This window comes from Arvicola amphibius, chromosome 4, assembly GCF_903992535.2.
Source record: "Arvicola amphibius chromosome 4, mArvAmp1.2, whole genome shotgun sequence".
Taxonomy (NCBI): Eukaryota; Metazoa; Chordata; class Mammalia; order Rodentia; family Cricetidae; genus Arvicola; species Arvicola amphibius.
Window position 1 is genome coordinate 87,432,572 of NC_052050.1, and position 12,611 is coordinate 87,445,182.

The window sequence follows — 12,611 nt, forward strand, 5'->3', positions numbered from 1 at the left end:
CACAAGGTGCTGTGTCTGGGCTCAACTTGCAAGCCCTTGACACTGTTACTAAGAGTAGCCGCGAGGCCTTCTCTCCTCATCTACACACAGGAATATGGAAGTCCGTCCATCTTGCACAGTGACTGGAGGGATGGGACAAGGTCACATCCGAGCAGGAGCAGACAGCCCCATCAGGAGCGATTTCCAGCCCTTACTAGATGACGCCTGACCAAGAGGGGCCATCTGTCCTGAACTGCCCCCTTTTGGATAGAAGTTTTCAGATTTATTACAGTATAATTTACATGCCATAAACTTACTCGCTGCAAATACCCAGTTCAGTATTTTAGGAAATTACAGAGTTCTAGCCTCATTCCCACAAAACATCGAATTTGCAGCCCTTCTCCCCGCCCACGGTCCCTGGGTCCAGGAAAGAGCTCCTCTGCTTTCTGTGTTCATAAACCCACCCACCTGCGTGTTTCATCCGGTCACTCATTTTTGACATCTGGTTTCTTTCACTTAGCATCGTATGTCTGTGATCCATCTAGGTCGTAGAATCTGCCCAAATTTAATTGCTTGATCTCATCAAGTTGTAGACTGTTCCTTCCATTTGGCTATTATGACTTAATGTTACTAGGAATGTCTGCATCCAAGACTCCATGCGGACGTAAGCTTTCTCTTACGGGTAGACCCAGGGCTGACCGCGTGTTTCGTGGGGTGTGTTGAAACAGATTCCTGTTATGTACCCAGACTGGCCTGGAAATTTGTGGTCTTTCTCTGTCTCAGTCTTGCAGAAACTGCCCCATTATTTCCCAACGTGGTTTCTCATCTTATATCCCACCGGGAAAAGGGCTCCAGCTTTTTCAGACCCTTGCTAATGTCCGGCACAACTGCCCCATGATTAGTAACAATTTATGTATGACTCCACTGGTTCACAACGCTAAACATCTTTTCATGTGCTTATTATTTATTTTTATTTAATTTATTGTTGAAAAGGGCTCTCACTTTGTAAGAGAGGCTGGCCTTGAACTTTTTTGTAGATCACGCCTGCCTTGAAGTCACAGAGCTTCTTCTGCCTCTGCTTCGTGAGTGCTGGGGTTAAAGTTGTGCACCACCACAACCAGCTCACAGTTTAGTGAATCCCTGTCCCTTCTTGAGTGAGGGTCCTGCTGAAGTTCTTCCCTGATGTGGGATTCCCCTCTGCATGCTGTGAATGCCATTGGGTAATAAAAAAAAAAAAACTGCTTGAGCCTGTAATAGGGTAGTTGGGGAGTGTGGTGGGGGGAACTAAATTGAATGCTGGAAGAAGGCGGAGTCACAGAGAAGTCATAGAGCCCCAAGGAAGACAGATGCCCGGAACTTTATCCAGTAAGCCACACATTAATCTGTGGCAATACACAGATTAATGGAGATGGGGCTGGTTTGGGATATAAGAGTTAGACAGAAATACGCTCAAGCTATTGGCAAAACAGTATTGCAAATACTACGGTTTCTGTGTGGTTATTTTGGGGCTGAGCAGCCGGGAACTAACTAGCGGCCTCCTACAACACTTCCCCAAGGTCTTTTTATTCTGGAGCTCTAGGAAGCTTTTTCTTTTGTTGCTTTTTGTTTGTTTATTTGTTTGTTTTTGTTGTTGTTTTCCTAAGACAAGGTTTCTCTGTGTAGCCCTGTCTGTCCTGGAACTCACTCTGTAACCAGGCTGACATCAAACTCAGAGATTTGCCTGCCTCTGCCTCCCAGATGCTGGAATTACCACGAGTTCTTTATATATTCTCAGTAAGTCCCTTACAAATGTTATTCACAAATATTTTCACCCTGTCTATGACACATCTTTTAATTTTTCTAGTAGTGTTATTTATTTTGTTTTCCTGAGACAGGGTTCCCTGTGTAGCCCTGGCTGTCCTGGAACTCACTCTGTAGACCAGGATGGCCTTGAACTCACAGAGATCCACCTGTTTCTGCCTCTCAAATGATGGGATTAAAGGCGTTTGCCGCTATGCTTGCATTTTATTTTTTAGCAGAGAAGTTTGTCAATAGGTTTGATGATGGCTAAATTGACCAAATTTAATTTTTAAGGACTATTACTTTTGGTGTCACATTTAAAAACTCGTTGCTTAAACCAGGGTCATGAAGATTCCCTCCACATTATTTTCTGAAAGTTTTATAATTTTGGCTCTTTTATTTAGGGCTGTGGTTCATTCTGTGCATGCTTGCACATGTACTCACGTGCATGTGCACAGGTGTGTGTGTGTGTGTGCAGGTCAGAAGTCTAACTGGATGTCTTCCTCTATCACTCACTGATCACCTGGATTTGAGATGACGTTCCACTAAATCTAGACATCACCAATTCAGCTAAACTCGACGGTCACTAAGCCTCTTCTCCTCCCCAGCATAGGGATTACAGATGTGTGCTGTCACATCTGGCTTTTTACATGGGTGCTGGGGATCCAAACTCAGGTTTCCCTGCTTCAGAAGCAAGCACTTTCTTCACCGAGCCATCTCTCGAGCTCCTGCTACCCCTTTAGGGTTGATTATTGTACAGAGTGTGCAGTAAGGGTTCACGTGCATTGTAGTTTTGCATGTGTACAGACGCTGTGGGCTGAACAGTGACCTCCTTTCACCCTCAAATCCATTGTTCTCGCCTCTCAGGATCTATGTACTTAGGGACAGGTCTTTACGGAAGTAATTGAAGGTTACACAAAATCATCAGGGGGCCTTAATCCTCTGGATTAGGGTGCAGGTACATAAAGAGAACATGTCCCATATGATCACAGATAGCTAACTACAAGCCAAGGACAAGGCCTGGGGGACCTTGCTGCTTGCATTTTAGCTTTCAGAAGTGACAAAAAACCAAGTCCTGCTGTTAAAACCCCAAGTCTGTGATGATTTGTCACCGCAACGAACTATGCAGTAGCTAGCTGTCCCACCTGTGTATTAAAAACTCTCCCCTCTACGACCTGTTTCTGCATCACACTGAGTCTATCACTCAGCCTAGCATTTTGGAACATTTACTCCTGGATCACAGCTTTGTGCCCTAATCTGCGCATGGATCCTGGGATAGCACCACAGAGTCTGCGTTACTGCAGCCTTGTAGGGAGTCTAGAAAATGGCAAATGTGACTTGTCGTTCAAGGTCGTTTGCATTTACACACACACACACACACACACACACACACACACACAATTGATCTTGTTAGCCCGTTATGGTAGTTTGAATGGAATTAACCCCCATAATCTCATGGGGAGTGGCACTATTAGGAAGTATGGTTTTGCTGGAGAGGGTATGGCCTTGTTGGAGAAAGTGTGTCACTGCGGGGGTGGGCTTTGAGGTTTCCTATGCTCAGCTATTGCCCGGTGTCTCAGTCAATTTCCTGAGATGCGTGCAAGGTATAGGAGTCTCAGCTACCTCTCCAGCTCCCTGTCTGCCTGCATGCTGCCATGCTTCCGGCCGTGATGACAATGGACGGAACCTCTGAAACTGTAAGAGAGCCACCACAATCAAATGGTTTCCTTTATAAGGGTTGCCATGGTCATGGTGTCTCTTCACACCAGTAGATATCCTAACTAAGACAACCATTAGGAAGCACGCTGGATTTCTATAGGATTAAGTCCAGATTGAAAGAATTTTTAGAAGAATGGCTGCTTTTGAAACTCCTACTCCTTCAACTTATGAGTATGGCATGCTTTTCCATTTAGCTAAAAGTGTTTCTGTTTGTTTGTGAGATAGGGTCTCAGTATACAAGCCTGGCTACCTAGAACTATGAGTTCAAGCTCACCTTGAACTCACAGAGAGTTCTGCTCTCTCCCTCCAGTGCTGAATACAGGCAATCACGACTATAGCCAGCTTTACTTAGAGCTCTCTGAACTTTGCTTGGCCATGCTTTGCAGTTCAGTGCATAAATCCTGCACTTTTGGTTGAGTACCTTTTTAAGAGTTTTACTTTTTATTTGAAGCTGGCGTGAGCAGAATCTCCCCCTCCGTGTGGATGTGTGTGTTTGTGTGTGCATATGGTATATGTTGTGTGTACACGTGCATAGATGGTACAGATGAAGGCCAGTGGTTGGTATTGGGTGCCTTTCTCAACTGCTTTCCACCTCGGTTTTTAGACACGGTCTCTCACAGAACCCAGTACTTGCTGGCTGACTGGACTGGCTGGCCAGGGAGCCCCCAGGACATACCTGTCTCCACTCCCAAGCTCAGGATGACAGGCACTAAATGCCACTCACAGTTTTTAAAATAGGTGCTCAGTCAAACTCAGGGCTTCATGTTTGTGTCGCAAGCACTTTGCTGACTTAGTCATCGCCCCAGCCCAAGTGGAAGTGCGTTCTTAATTCCACTTTTGGCTACAGACACAACCGGTGACGGCACATGGCACCTGCATCCTGTGATCTGACTATGCTCACCTCACAGAGAAAGCAAAGGAAATGAAAACATGCTTCCTTCCCGACCACTGCACCCCAATCCAGTCCAGTTTAACATCACCAAAAGGCAGGCCTCCCTCTGCACATTCAGGGAGCAAGAGGCCAGCTGCTCCATCAAGAATGGGGGTTGAATGCTGACTGGAACATTCATGCCCAGGGTAACACCACACAGCCGCTGAAAGTGGATTTGGGCTGATTCCATAGTAGCATGGAGAATTTTATGTTTTGTTCTATTTTGTTTCCCACCTTCCCATGAACACTTGGCACCCAGAAAGGAAAACAAACAGAACACCCACGAGGGAAGATGGTGCTAGCATCCCAGCTTACCTTACAGTACTCATCAATTGGTATCAGGCGTTTGACAGCCACGTCCCGGATGTGGCTGCGGCGGAAGAGGATTTTGCCTGCAGAAGATGAGAACACGTTCAGCTTAGCAGGGAGTAGTGACCTGCCCTCTGCCACCCCAAGTGGCTGTCTGGGAAGGGCCTGAGTGGTCCCAAAATTCCTGGCTGTCCTCAGGCTGCACCGGGAGATAGTTCGGGTAGCTGAGGCTAAGCTGGGTTCCTCCAAACTCTGCTGCTGTAGCACAATGGCTAGGGAGAATGAGTCTCATGGGTGAGAGCTTTTTAAGTTTTATAAGGATTGCATTCAGAGCCTTGTTCATGCTAAGCACACGCTTTGTGATGAAATTACACTTCAGCCACACCTCCACACCAGGAGCAGGCTAAACACAGTAGACAGCACAGTCGCCATACATATTTATGGGCAATTAAAGGGATATGTGCAATTAAAGTGATCAGAATGACTGGCACAGCCCTCACTTCCAGCTTTCTCATTCCTGTCAGAAATACCCCAAAGCCTCTCTACCAGCTATTTTGAAAACCCAATCTTGTAGCTGTCAGGTGCGGCTCCAGGCTGTGCTGCAGTATCAGCAGCCACGCCTTCTCTTACGGATAGCCACTCTCACCCTCTCCCAATGCTGGCTCTCCACTCTCTAAGGCTCTGATAACCACTCCTCTACCTGTTCCTCCCATGAGGTCCCCTCTCTAGCATCTGCATTTGTGTGAAATCATGTGGAAGGACACCTGCAGGTAGGGCTCCTCCACGCTGAGCCTGTGCAACCCAAGACCCTCAGGCTGCATGGGCAGCTCAGAGCGGAAACTCAGTCCCCCTTCCTTCCCTCACTCATGCCTCTGTTCAAGCTTGTGAGCTTGTGTGCTCTTTAACGACTCTGTGCCTTTCTGATCTATCCATGCTTGCAAGAAAAGAAAAATCCAGAAGCTAATACACCAAAGTGCCCCATCTTCTGAGTGGCAGGCACAGGTAGTATTTTCTCATCCAAGCTTCTCCTGAAGCTTCTATTATATTTATCGTTTTTAGAACCGTAAAAACGTCCTCCCACAGAAGAGAGGGACAGTGTCGACAACCTGCTTTCCTCAATGACCCATCCCCATGGGAACTGGGGTAGGGGTGGGGGTGGCCAGCAGGCTCTGCTGGGATTCTAGGTGGGGCACCCTTTCCAGGGCAGGACTGTCCCCAACCCATCATTTTCAATTCAACTCCAGATCCAAGCCGGTGGCCTTCCCAGCCCAGTCACGGTGACAATCAAATAGCCCCCTCCTCATTTTCACTGGCCTCTGCAAGTAGCGCTGTTTGCCATCTAGACTCCAATGAAGTGCCCCGAGCCTGTGAGGCTTCATGACTGGGAAGGAATGTGGTGCTACGGCACAGCAGGATGCTACGGTGCAGCTCTGGGCAGCCGAGGCTTCCTGCTGTTCATCTGGTTCTCAGAGTGGGAGAGAATCCCAGCCTCAACCAAAACGAACGTGGTCCCATTTGGTGTCAGCTCCCTTCTGCACATCCGGGGAGGACGGCAGCATACAGGCTTCTTACTGTAAAGGTAGTAAGTGGGCTCAGAGCATTTACAAGTAGCATGGTGCTTCTGCCAACCTACAGCACAGGGAGCAGACTTGTCTCGAAGCCACCGCCCAACTAAGGAGTCTGTGTGGGCAATATTTTTTTTTTTTTTTTTTTTTTTTGCTGCCAACTTGACAAAAGCTAGAGTAACCTAAGAGGGAAGCCCAGGTAAGAAGATGTCTCCATAAGACTGGCCTATAGGCAAACCTATGGGGTATTGTCTTGTTAATGATCTATTTAAGAGGGTCCAGTAGACTACTGGAGGTGTCACCCTTGCAAAGGGGCCATATAAGCTGGGAGCAAGCCAGGGAGCAGCAGCATTCCTGTTTCTGCTTCAGTTCCTGCCTTGACTTTCCTCAAAGATAGACTGGGACATAGACGTATTAGCCAAATAAACCTTTCACTCCCCAACTTGAGTTCGGTTATGGCTTTGGTTATCAGCACAATGGAAAGTAAAGGAAGCCAGAGCCCAATGCTGAGGCTTCACCCTGGAAGGAGCCAAAGGGTGGTAATTCATCAGTGCTTCCAGGGTTTCCTGAGGTTCACACAAGAACCAAAGATGTAGCCTTGAAGAGACCTCTGGAGACACTTTGAAGCAGGAGAAGAGCTCACTAGATGGTTACAGTCAATCCCTCCTACACTGTGAGCCTGGAGAGCCAATGGCCTCTGGAGTCTGTGAACTGGGACAGAGTCCAGTCTTCAAGGTCACCTCCACAACACACGCAGAGCCTGGCCCTTGGTAGAGCTTACAAAGGAGAGTTAATTACTCCACACTCACTGGCCCCCCCAAGCAAAGTGGGGATGCGTGACACTCTAGTTCAGAACGTGCTAATCCTTTCTCTCACCCTCAGCTTTCTGAGGCCGGCCAGCCACATCAGAGCCAGGTTACACTCAGGCCAGGTACCAGGCAGCCTGGCCAACGCTCTCAGTGGTTCCTACTTGTTGGTGATGCCTCTCTGAAGTGGGAGGACAGCCAGCATGGGCAAGGGTCTGGGTCTGATGGAAGGGTCAGGAAGGATGGTGGGGCTACCTCCACACTGGAGTGGAAAGGGTGTTCAGGAGAGAGACCGGCCTTGGTGGGAATGGGTGGCTTTTGTTTTCCACAGGGGAAGAAGGCCAAATTGCAATTCTTAGTTTTCAAGTTGCATTCTCTGCCAAGTTGGCCTTCCCAGCTCCTGCTGGGATGGAAAGTCCACACAGACTAGTCCCTTCCCCCGCCTTTGTGCTAACGTGAAACTTGCCTTTGTCTCGCTGACAAGGCAGTCTGGGTAGAGACCTGACCTCAGGAGAGGAGACCCACTTCCTGCCAATGGCATTGGCCTGGGGGAATAGCTGAGAGGTGGGCTCAGGAGGGATGGGCCAGAGGTCCTGGGACCCCTGGGGATCTCAAGCTGGGAGTGGGCACAAGGACAAAGGGGCTAGGCCCTGAGAGCAGTATTTGCATGAATTTTTGCTGGAAAAGAATTACGTAACCACAAAGGCTTTTAAGGGTTGGGGAGAGGGTCAGGCTCAAGTTCTCTGCCTTGGGAAGTTTCCAGAGCTGACTTTTGCCTTTTATCCAGGAAAAAGCTACAGTACAGCTTACTGCTCCCCTCTTTCTTGAAGAAAGTCTGGCTAAACTTGAACATTCTTGGTTATTCAGTAAAGGCAGCAAGAGGAGAGTCGGGGGGCCTGCCTTTGGGGGTTCCATTCTGGAATGACCAAGACTCTCTCCTCTTGCTTTCTTTACTGAGTCTATTCTGTGCCCAGGAATTGAACTTTGTGAAGCAGATTCCCTGTTTTATTTAACAGATGTGGAAACAGAGGTGCAGGGGAGGGGGAAGGCTGGGAACAGGAATTAAAGTCATGGGGCTGAGAAGGGTTGACTCCAGAGCACGTGATTTTACAGCCCTGAGTTTTGGCTATTGCAGCTGGCACATGGGGTTCTCTCCAGTGGGGGAAAAATTCCAGTGTGGTTGATGCTATCCCAGTGGAGGGATTAAAAATGCTAGGTTTCTGTCTTTTTTTCTTCTTCTTTTTTTGGCAAAGGAGTTTTCCAGCAGAGGGGGCCTGGCAAACACAGCTATCCCAGTGCTCAACCCAGTTGAGCTGATAGCTTCTGAGAACCTACCCACAGTGTGGAAGGGACCCAAGAAAGGAAGGAGATGGGGAACTCTCCAAACCATGGGTACTGAGACTAGGGTGACTGTCCGTGTACCCATTATCCGTGTGTTACAACAGCAACTGAGCAATGACCCTCAGCGACCTGTCAGACACACACAGTCCTCATGGGCACCATCTTTATAGTACCGTTCTCATCTCTAACTTACAAGGCAGGAAATCAAACATGCTCTTGAATCATTTACCAAGGTTAGGGCTGTGTGTGCGTCCAGGGTGCCAAGGTTGGAAGTGACTCCAACATGAAGCTTGGAGCTGGCATCCCGGGTCTGCCAACCATGCATGCCATTTGTGGTTTCTCGGGGCCCTAGCTCCTCCTTTGTAACAGGGGCGTGGTACTGATTCCCTGTAGGGAATGAACTGGGGGGACTGGCGTGAAGCACTCAGCCCAGTGCTGGTATCCAGTGACAGCTGTAAGTGGCAGTCGGTGAAGCTTGGAGCAAGTTCTGTCTCTGCACAATCCCTCTTTCTCACCTAAAGCCTTGGCATTGCCAAGACTGCACCACACCCTCTGCAGCAGCTGCTGTAACACCTGGCACTCAAGGTGCTTGGTAGATTTTTGTACTATGACCCCAACATGTTCTGCCCTAATCCCTAGAGTCTGTGGATACGATGGGATAGTCCATGCCTTACATTACCCTGGATCAGCCTGGAAACCACATGAAACCTTCCAAGCAGACAGCTTTCTCTCTGACACAGAGGTTGGAGGGATCTTAAGTGCCAGAAAATTTCTATGTCCCATCACTGGCTCCCTATAATGAGGAATGCAGGCAGTTTCCAGACGCTGGAGGGCCCCAGCTGAGAGCCATCAAGCAAAGTGTAGGGGACTGATTCTACCACAATGTGAGTAAGATTGGACAGGCGTTCTTCTCTGGAACCTCCAGGTAGGAGGCTGTGCCTGGTTAACACCTTGACTTTGACCTTGTGAGGGTAAATAGGGAACCCAGCTGAGCCTGCCAAGGCTTCTGATCCACAGAACTTTGAGGCAATAATAGCTATTATACTGTGCTATTAAACTATTGGTAACGTGTGACACAGGAAATAGAAAATGAACACAGTGGTTATACCAACGAGCTGCTGACTGTGAAAACCCCCTGGTCCTCCGGCTCCCACTCCATCTGGGAGAAGCTGAGCATCTTAGGTGGCAGGATCCTACCCAAGGTCTCTTAGCTAATCAGTGGCACATGCCCACACTTTGTCACTCATTCTGCCCTTGGCTGTGATTCTTGTCAGTGGAGCTGTGCTAGTTAGTCTGGCATGGTTATGCCCATGCCAGCTGAATACAAACTGGAGCTACCCAGAAGAAAGAACTCAGCTGAGTAACTGCCTCCATCAGATTGGCCTGTGGCAGTGAACATGTGTGAATGGCATGTGCTTAATTGCTAATTGATGTGGAAGGGTTCAGTCCATTGTGGGTGGAGCCACCTCTGGACAGGTGGTCTGGGCTGTATAAGAAAGCTAGCTGAGCAAGCCATTGGTGAGCTAGCAAGCAGCTTCCTCCACGGTCTAGCTTCGGTTCCTGTTTTATCTTCCCCTGATGATAGACTGAGACAGAAAAGTGTAACTGATGGAATAAACTCCTCCGAAAGTTGCTTTTTCACTGTGTTTTTTTTTTTTTTTTTATCACGGCAATAGAAAAGCAAACAAGGAGAAAAACAATGCCCCAACCCCTGTGTGAGAGGGGAAGAGCTCTTGTGCTCTTTCGGGAGCTGTTCTTCAGTGGCCAGGCTTGCCCTGTCCAAGAATGTGCACCTTACCTGGCAGAAACGGAATGATCCTCTGCTTAGGATCCTTCTGCCCTCCTTCCATGGGGAACTTGTCCAACATCTGCATCTAAACAGGAAGGAAAGAAGAGCAAAAACCCTTTCACAATAGAAAATAGACATCATCTGACATCCTAAAGGGATAGGTAGGATTTGTGATTTGACATATTAGAAATGCACTCTGTTCAGCTTTCCAGAAACCCGAGGCAATGGGGATGAGACTGGACCTGAGGCCCGTGTAAAAGCAACTGTGCATATCCACAGCCCCCCAACCGTGAAAGCTCAAAGATGCAGGAGAACATTCTTAGTTGGTTTTTTTAAAGATTTATTTTATACTTTGTGTGCATGTATATGCATCTGTGCCACATGCGTGCAGGTGCCCTCAGAGGCCAGAAATGTCAGAGACCCTGGAGCTGGATTTACAGACAGTTGTGAGCATCTGGTGAGGGTTTTAGGAACCAAACTTGGGTCCTCTGCAAGCATGGGCAATACATGATCTTAACCACTGAGGCATCTCTGCAGGCTACCATTCTTGGTGTACCTGGAGGGTTAAAGCCATAGGACTTGGAATGTGAACAACAGCCTGACAGCTCTGTGCCACAGACAGCAGGTCGTTCTGCATTTAGAGAAGTGACAGGTGTGTTAAAATATCCTTCACCTGGTAAGCCTATGCTTATGGCATCATTCTATTCCTGAGCCACTCCGAAATCCCCGACCTGCTCAGCAGAGTTCAGCCTGGTGCTATGTAGCGTGCTTAGAGCCAGGAATGAAGATAAGCAGTCTCTAAAAGAGCCTGGGAAACAATCTGGCGACTGTGAAGTAGTGTGTGAAAATACCATGAAACAGGCAGGGAGAGAGAATAGAGCTGGGGCACACCACGAAAACCTGTATCTCCATGTCTTAGCTAGGGGTTTTATTGCTGTGAACAGACACAACAACCATGGCAACTCGCTTAAAGAAAAACATTTAACTAAGGTGGCTTACAGTTCAGAGGTTCAGTCTATTGTCATCACGGTGGGGAGCACGATAGCAGGCAGGCAGACATGGTGGGCTACATCTTGATCAGAAGGCAACAGGAAGTGGACTAAGTGTCACACTGAGTGAAGTTTGAGCAAAAGAGATCACCTAGTCCGCCCCTTCAGTGTGACAAACTTACTCCAACAAGGCCATACCTACTTCAGCAAGGCCACACCTCCTAATAGTCTCACTACCTCTGGGGGCCACTTTCTTCCAAACCACTGCATTCTTATATTTTAAGGAACAGAAGGGAAGCTGGGTGTGGTGGCACACACCTTTAATCTCAGAGCCAAGGCTTGTCTGATCTCCATAGTGAGTTCCAGGACAGCCAGAGTTACATAGTGAGACCTTATAAAAAAAATTAATTTTAGAAAAAGAAAGAAACTAATGAAATTTTTGGCTAGGTACTCAAAGTCACAAGGATCTGCCACCTAACTCTTGTGTGTTCTGATGTAACTTTAAGGATCTTCTCTTCTGGTCCCCAATCATGAGAGCTTATCAATGCACTGCGTTATAATTAAGGCTGGGCTGGGCTGCCTGCAGCTACGTCTCACGTTTCTGAACCAATGGCTGAACTGTACTTTCCCATCCCTCTGAAGCGGGCCACATCTAATGAATGATCAGCAGCAAGTGTTACTTCAGGGTGGAGGTTTGCTGTTCTCTATATCAGTCCCCGACCCCGCTCTCGTGATGTACTCACACTCCCTGCCATCTGCGGTCCTGTGGGGTGGGGTGGGGTGGGTCCAGAGCCACAGCAACCCTGCCCATGGTCCAGCCCACGGCCTGGTTGCCCATGAGGGATTCAAGTTGCCCTGCTGTCTGGTGGAGTTATTTGTTTTTGTTGCACTTGTTTTTTTTTTTTTTTTTTTTTTTTTTTTAAGACAGAGTCTCACTATGAGGCTCTGACTATACTGGAGCTAACTAGCCTCCAGCTTGTAGCCAGAGCTGAGCTGGCCTCAAACTCACAGGTACCTGCTTGCCTCTTCCTCCTGAGTGCTAGGATTAAAGGCGTATGTTGCCGTTGCCACTACCACCACAATCACCATGCTTGGCTCAATAATGTAGATGATGGTCCTCCCCCCAATTTTTTTTTGGTGATGCTAGGGACTTAACCAAGGGTCTCCCCACATGCTAAACCAGTACTCTACCACTAAGATAACCCTGAGGTTACTTGTTACAGAAGCATATCCTGATCTATCCTAATTCACAAGGCAGCCAGAGCAGATGGAAAGGGGTTCCCAGTCTGCCAAGAATGGCCGACAGGTGAGAAGCGCCCCCACCTGTATGCTTCAGGGACATCATCACCCTGACTTCCCAGACTGTTTCTCTGATGGAAAGAAAGAAGTCTGGAAAAGTCCAGG

At 48.1% G+C, this 12,611-nt stretch overlaps 1 protein-coding gene across 1 annotated transcript in view; it reads right to left on the minus strand.

Annotated features, from left to right (window-relative positions):
* Window positions 1-12,611, minus strand: part of Sh3pxd2b (SH3 and PX domains 2B) — an 83,524-nt gene that overhangs the window by 35,998 nt on the left and 34,915 nt on the right. The window contains exons 3-4 of the mRNA XM_038327157.1: window positions 10,228-10,303; window positions 4,724-4,800 (exon numbers count right to left, since the gene is read on the minus strand). Coding sequence (XP_038183085.1) covers window positions 4,724-4,800; window positions 10,228-10,303 — 153 coding nt within the window. The remainder of the gene's footprint in view (window positions 1-4,723; window positions 4,801-10,227; window positions 10,304-12,611) is intronic.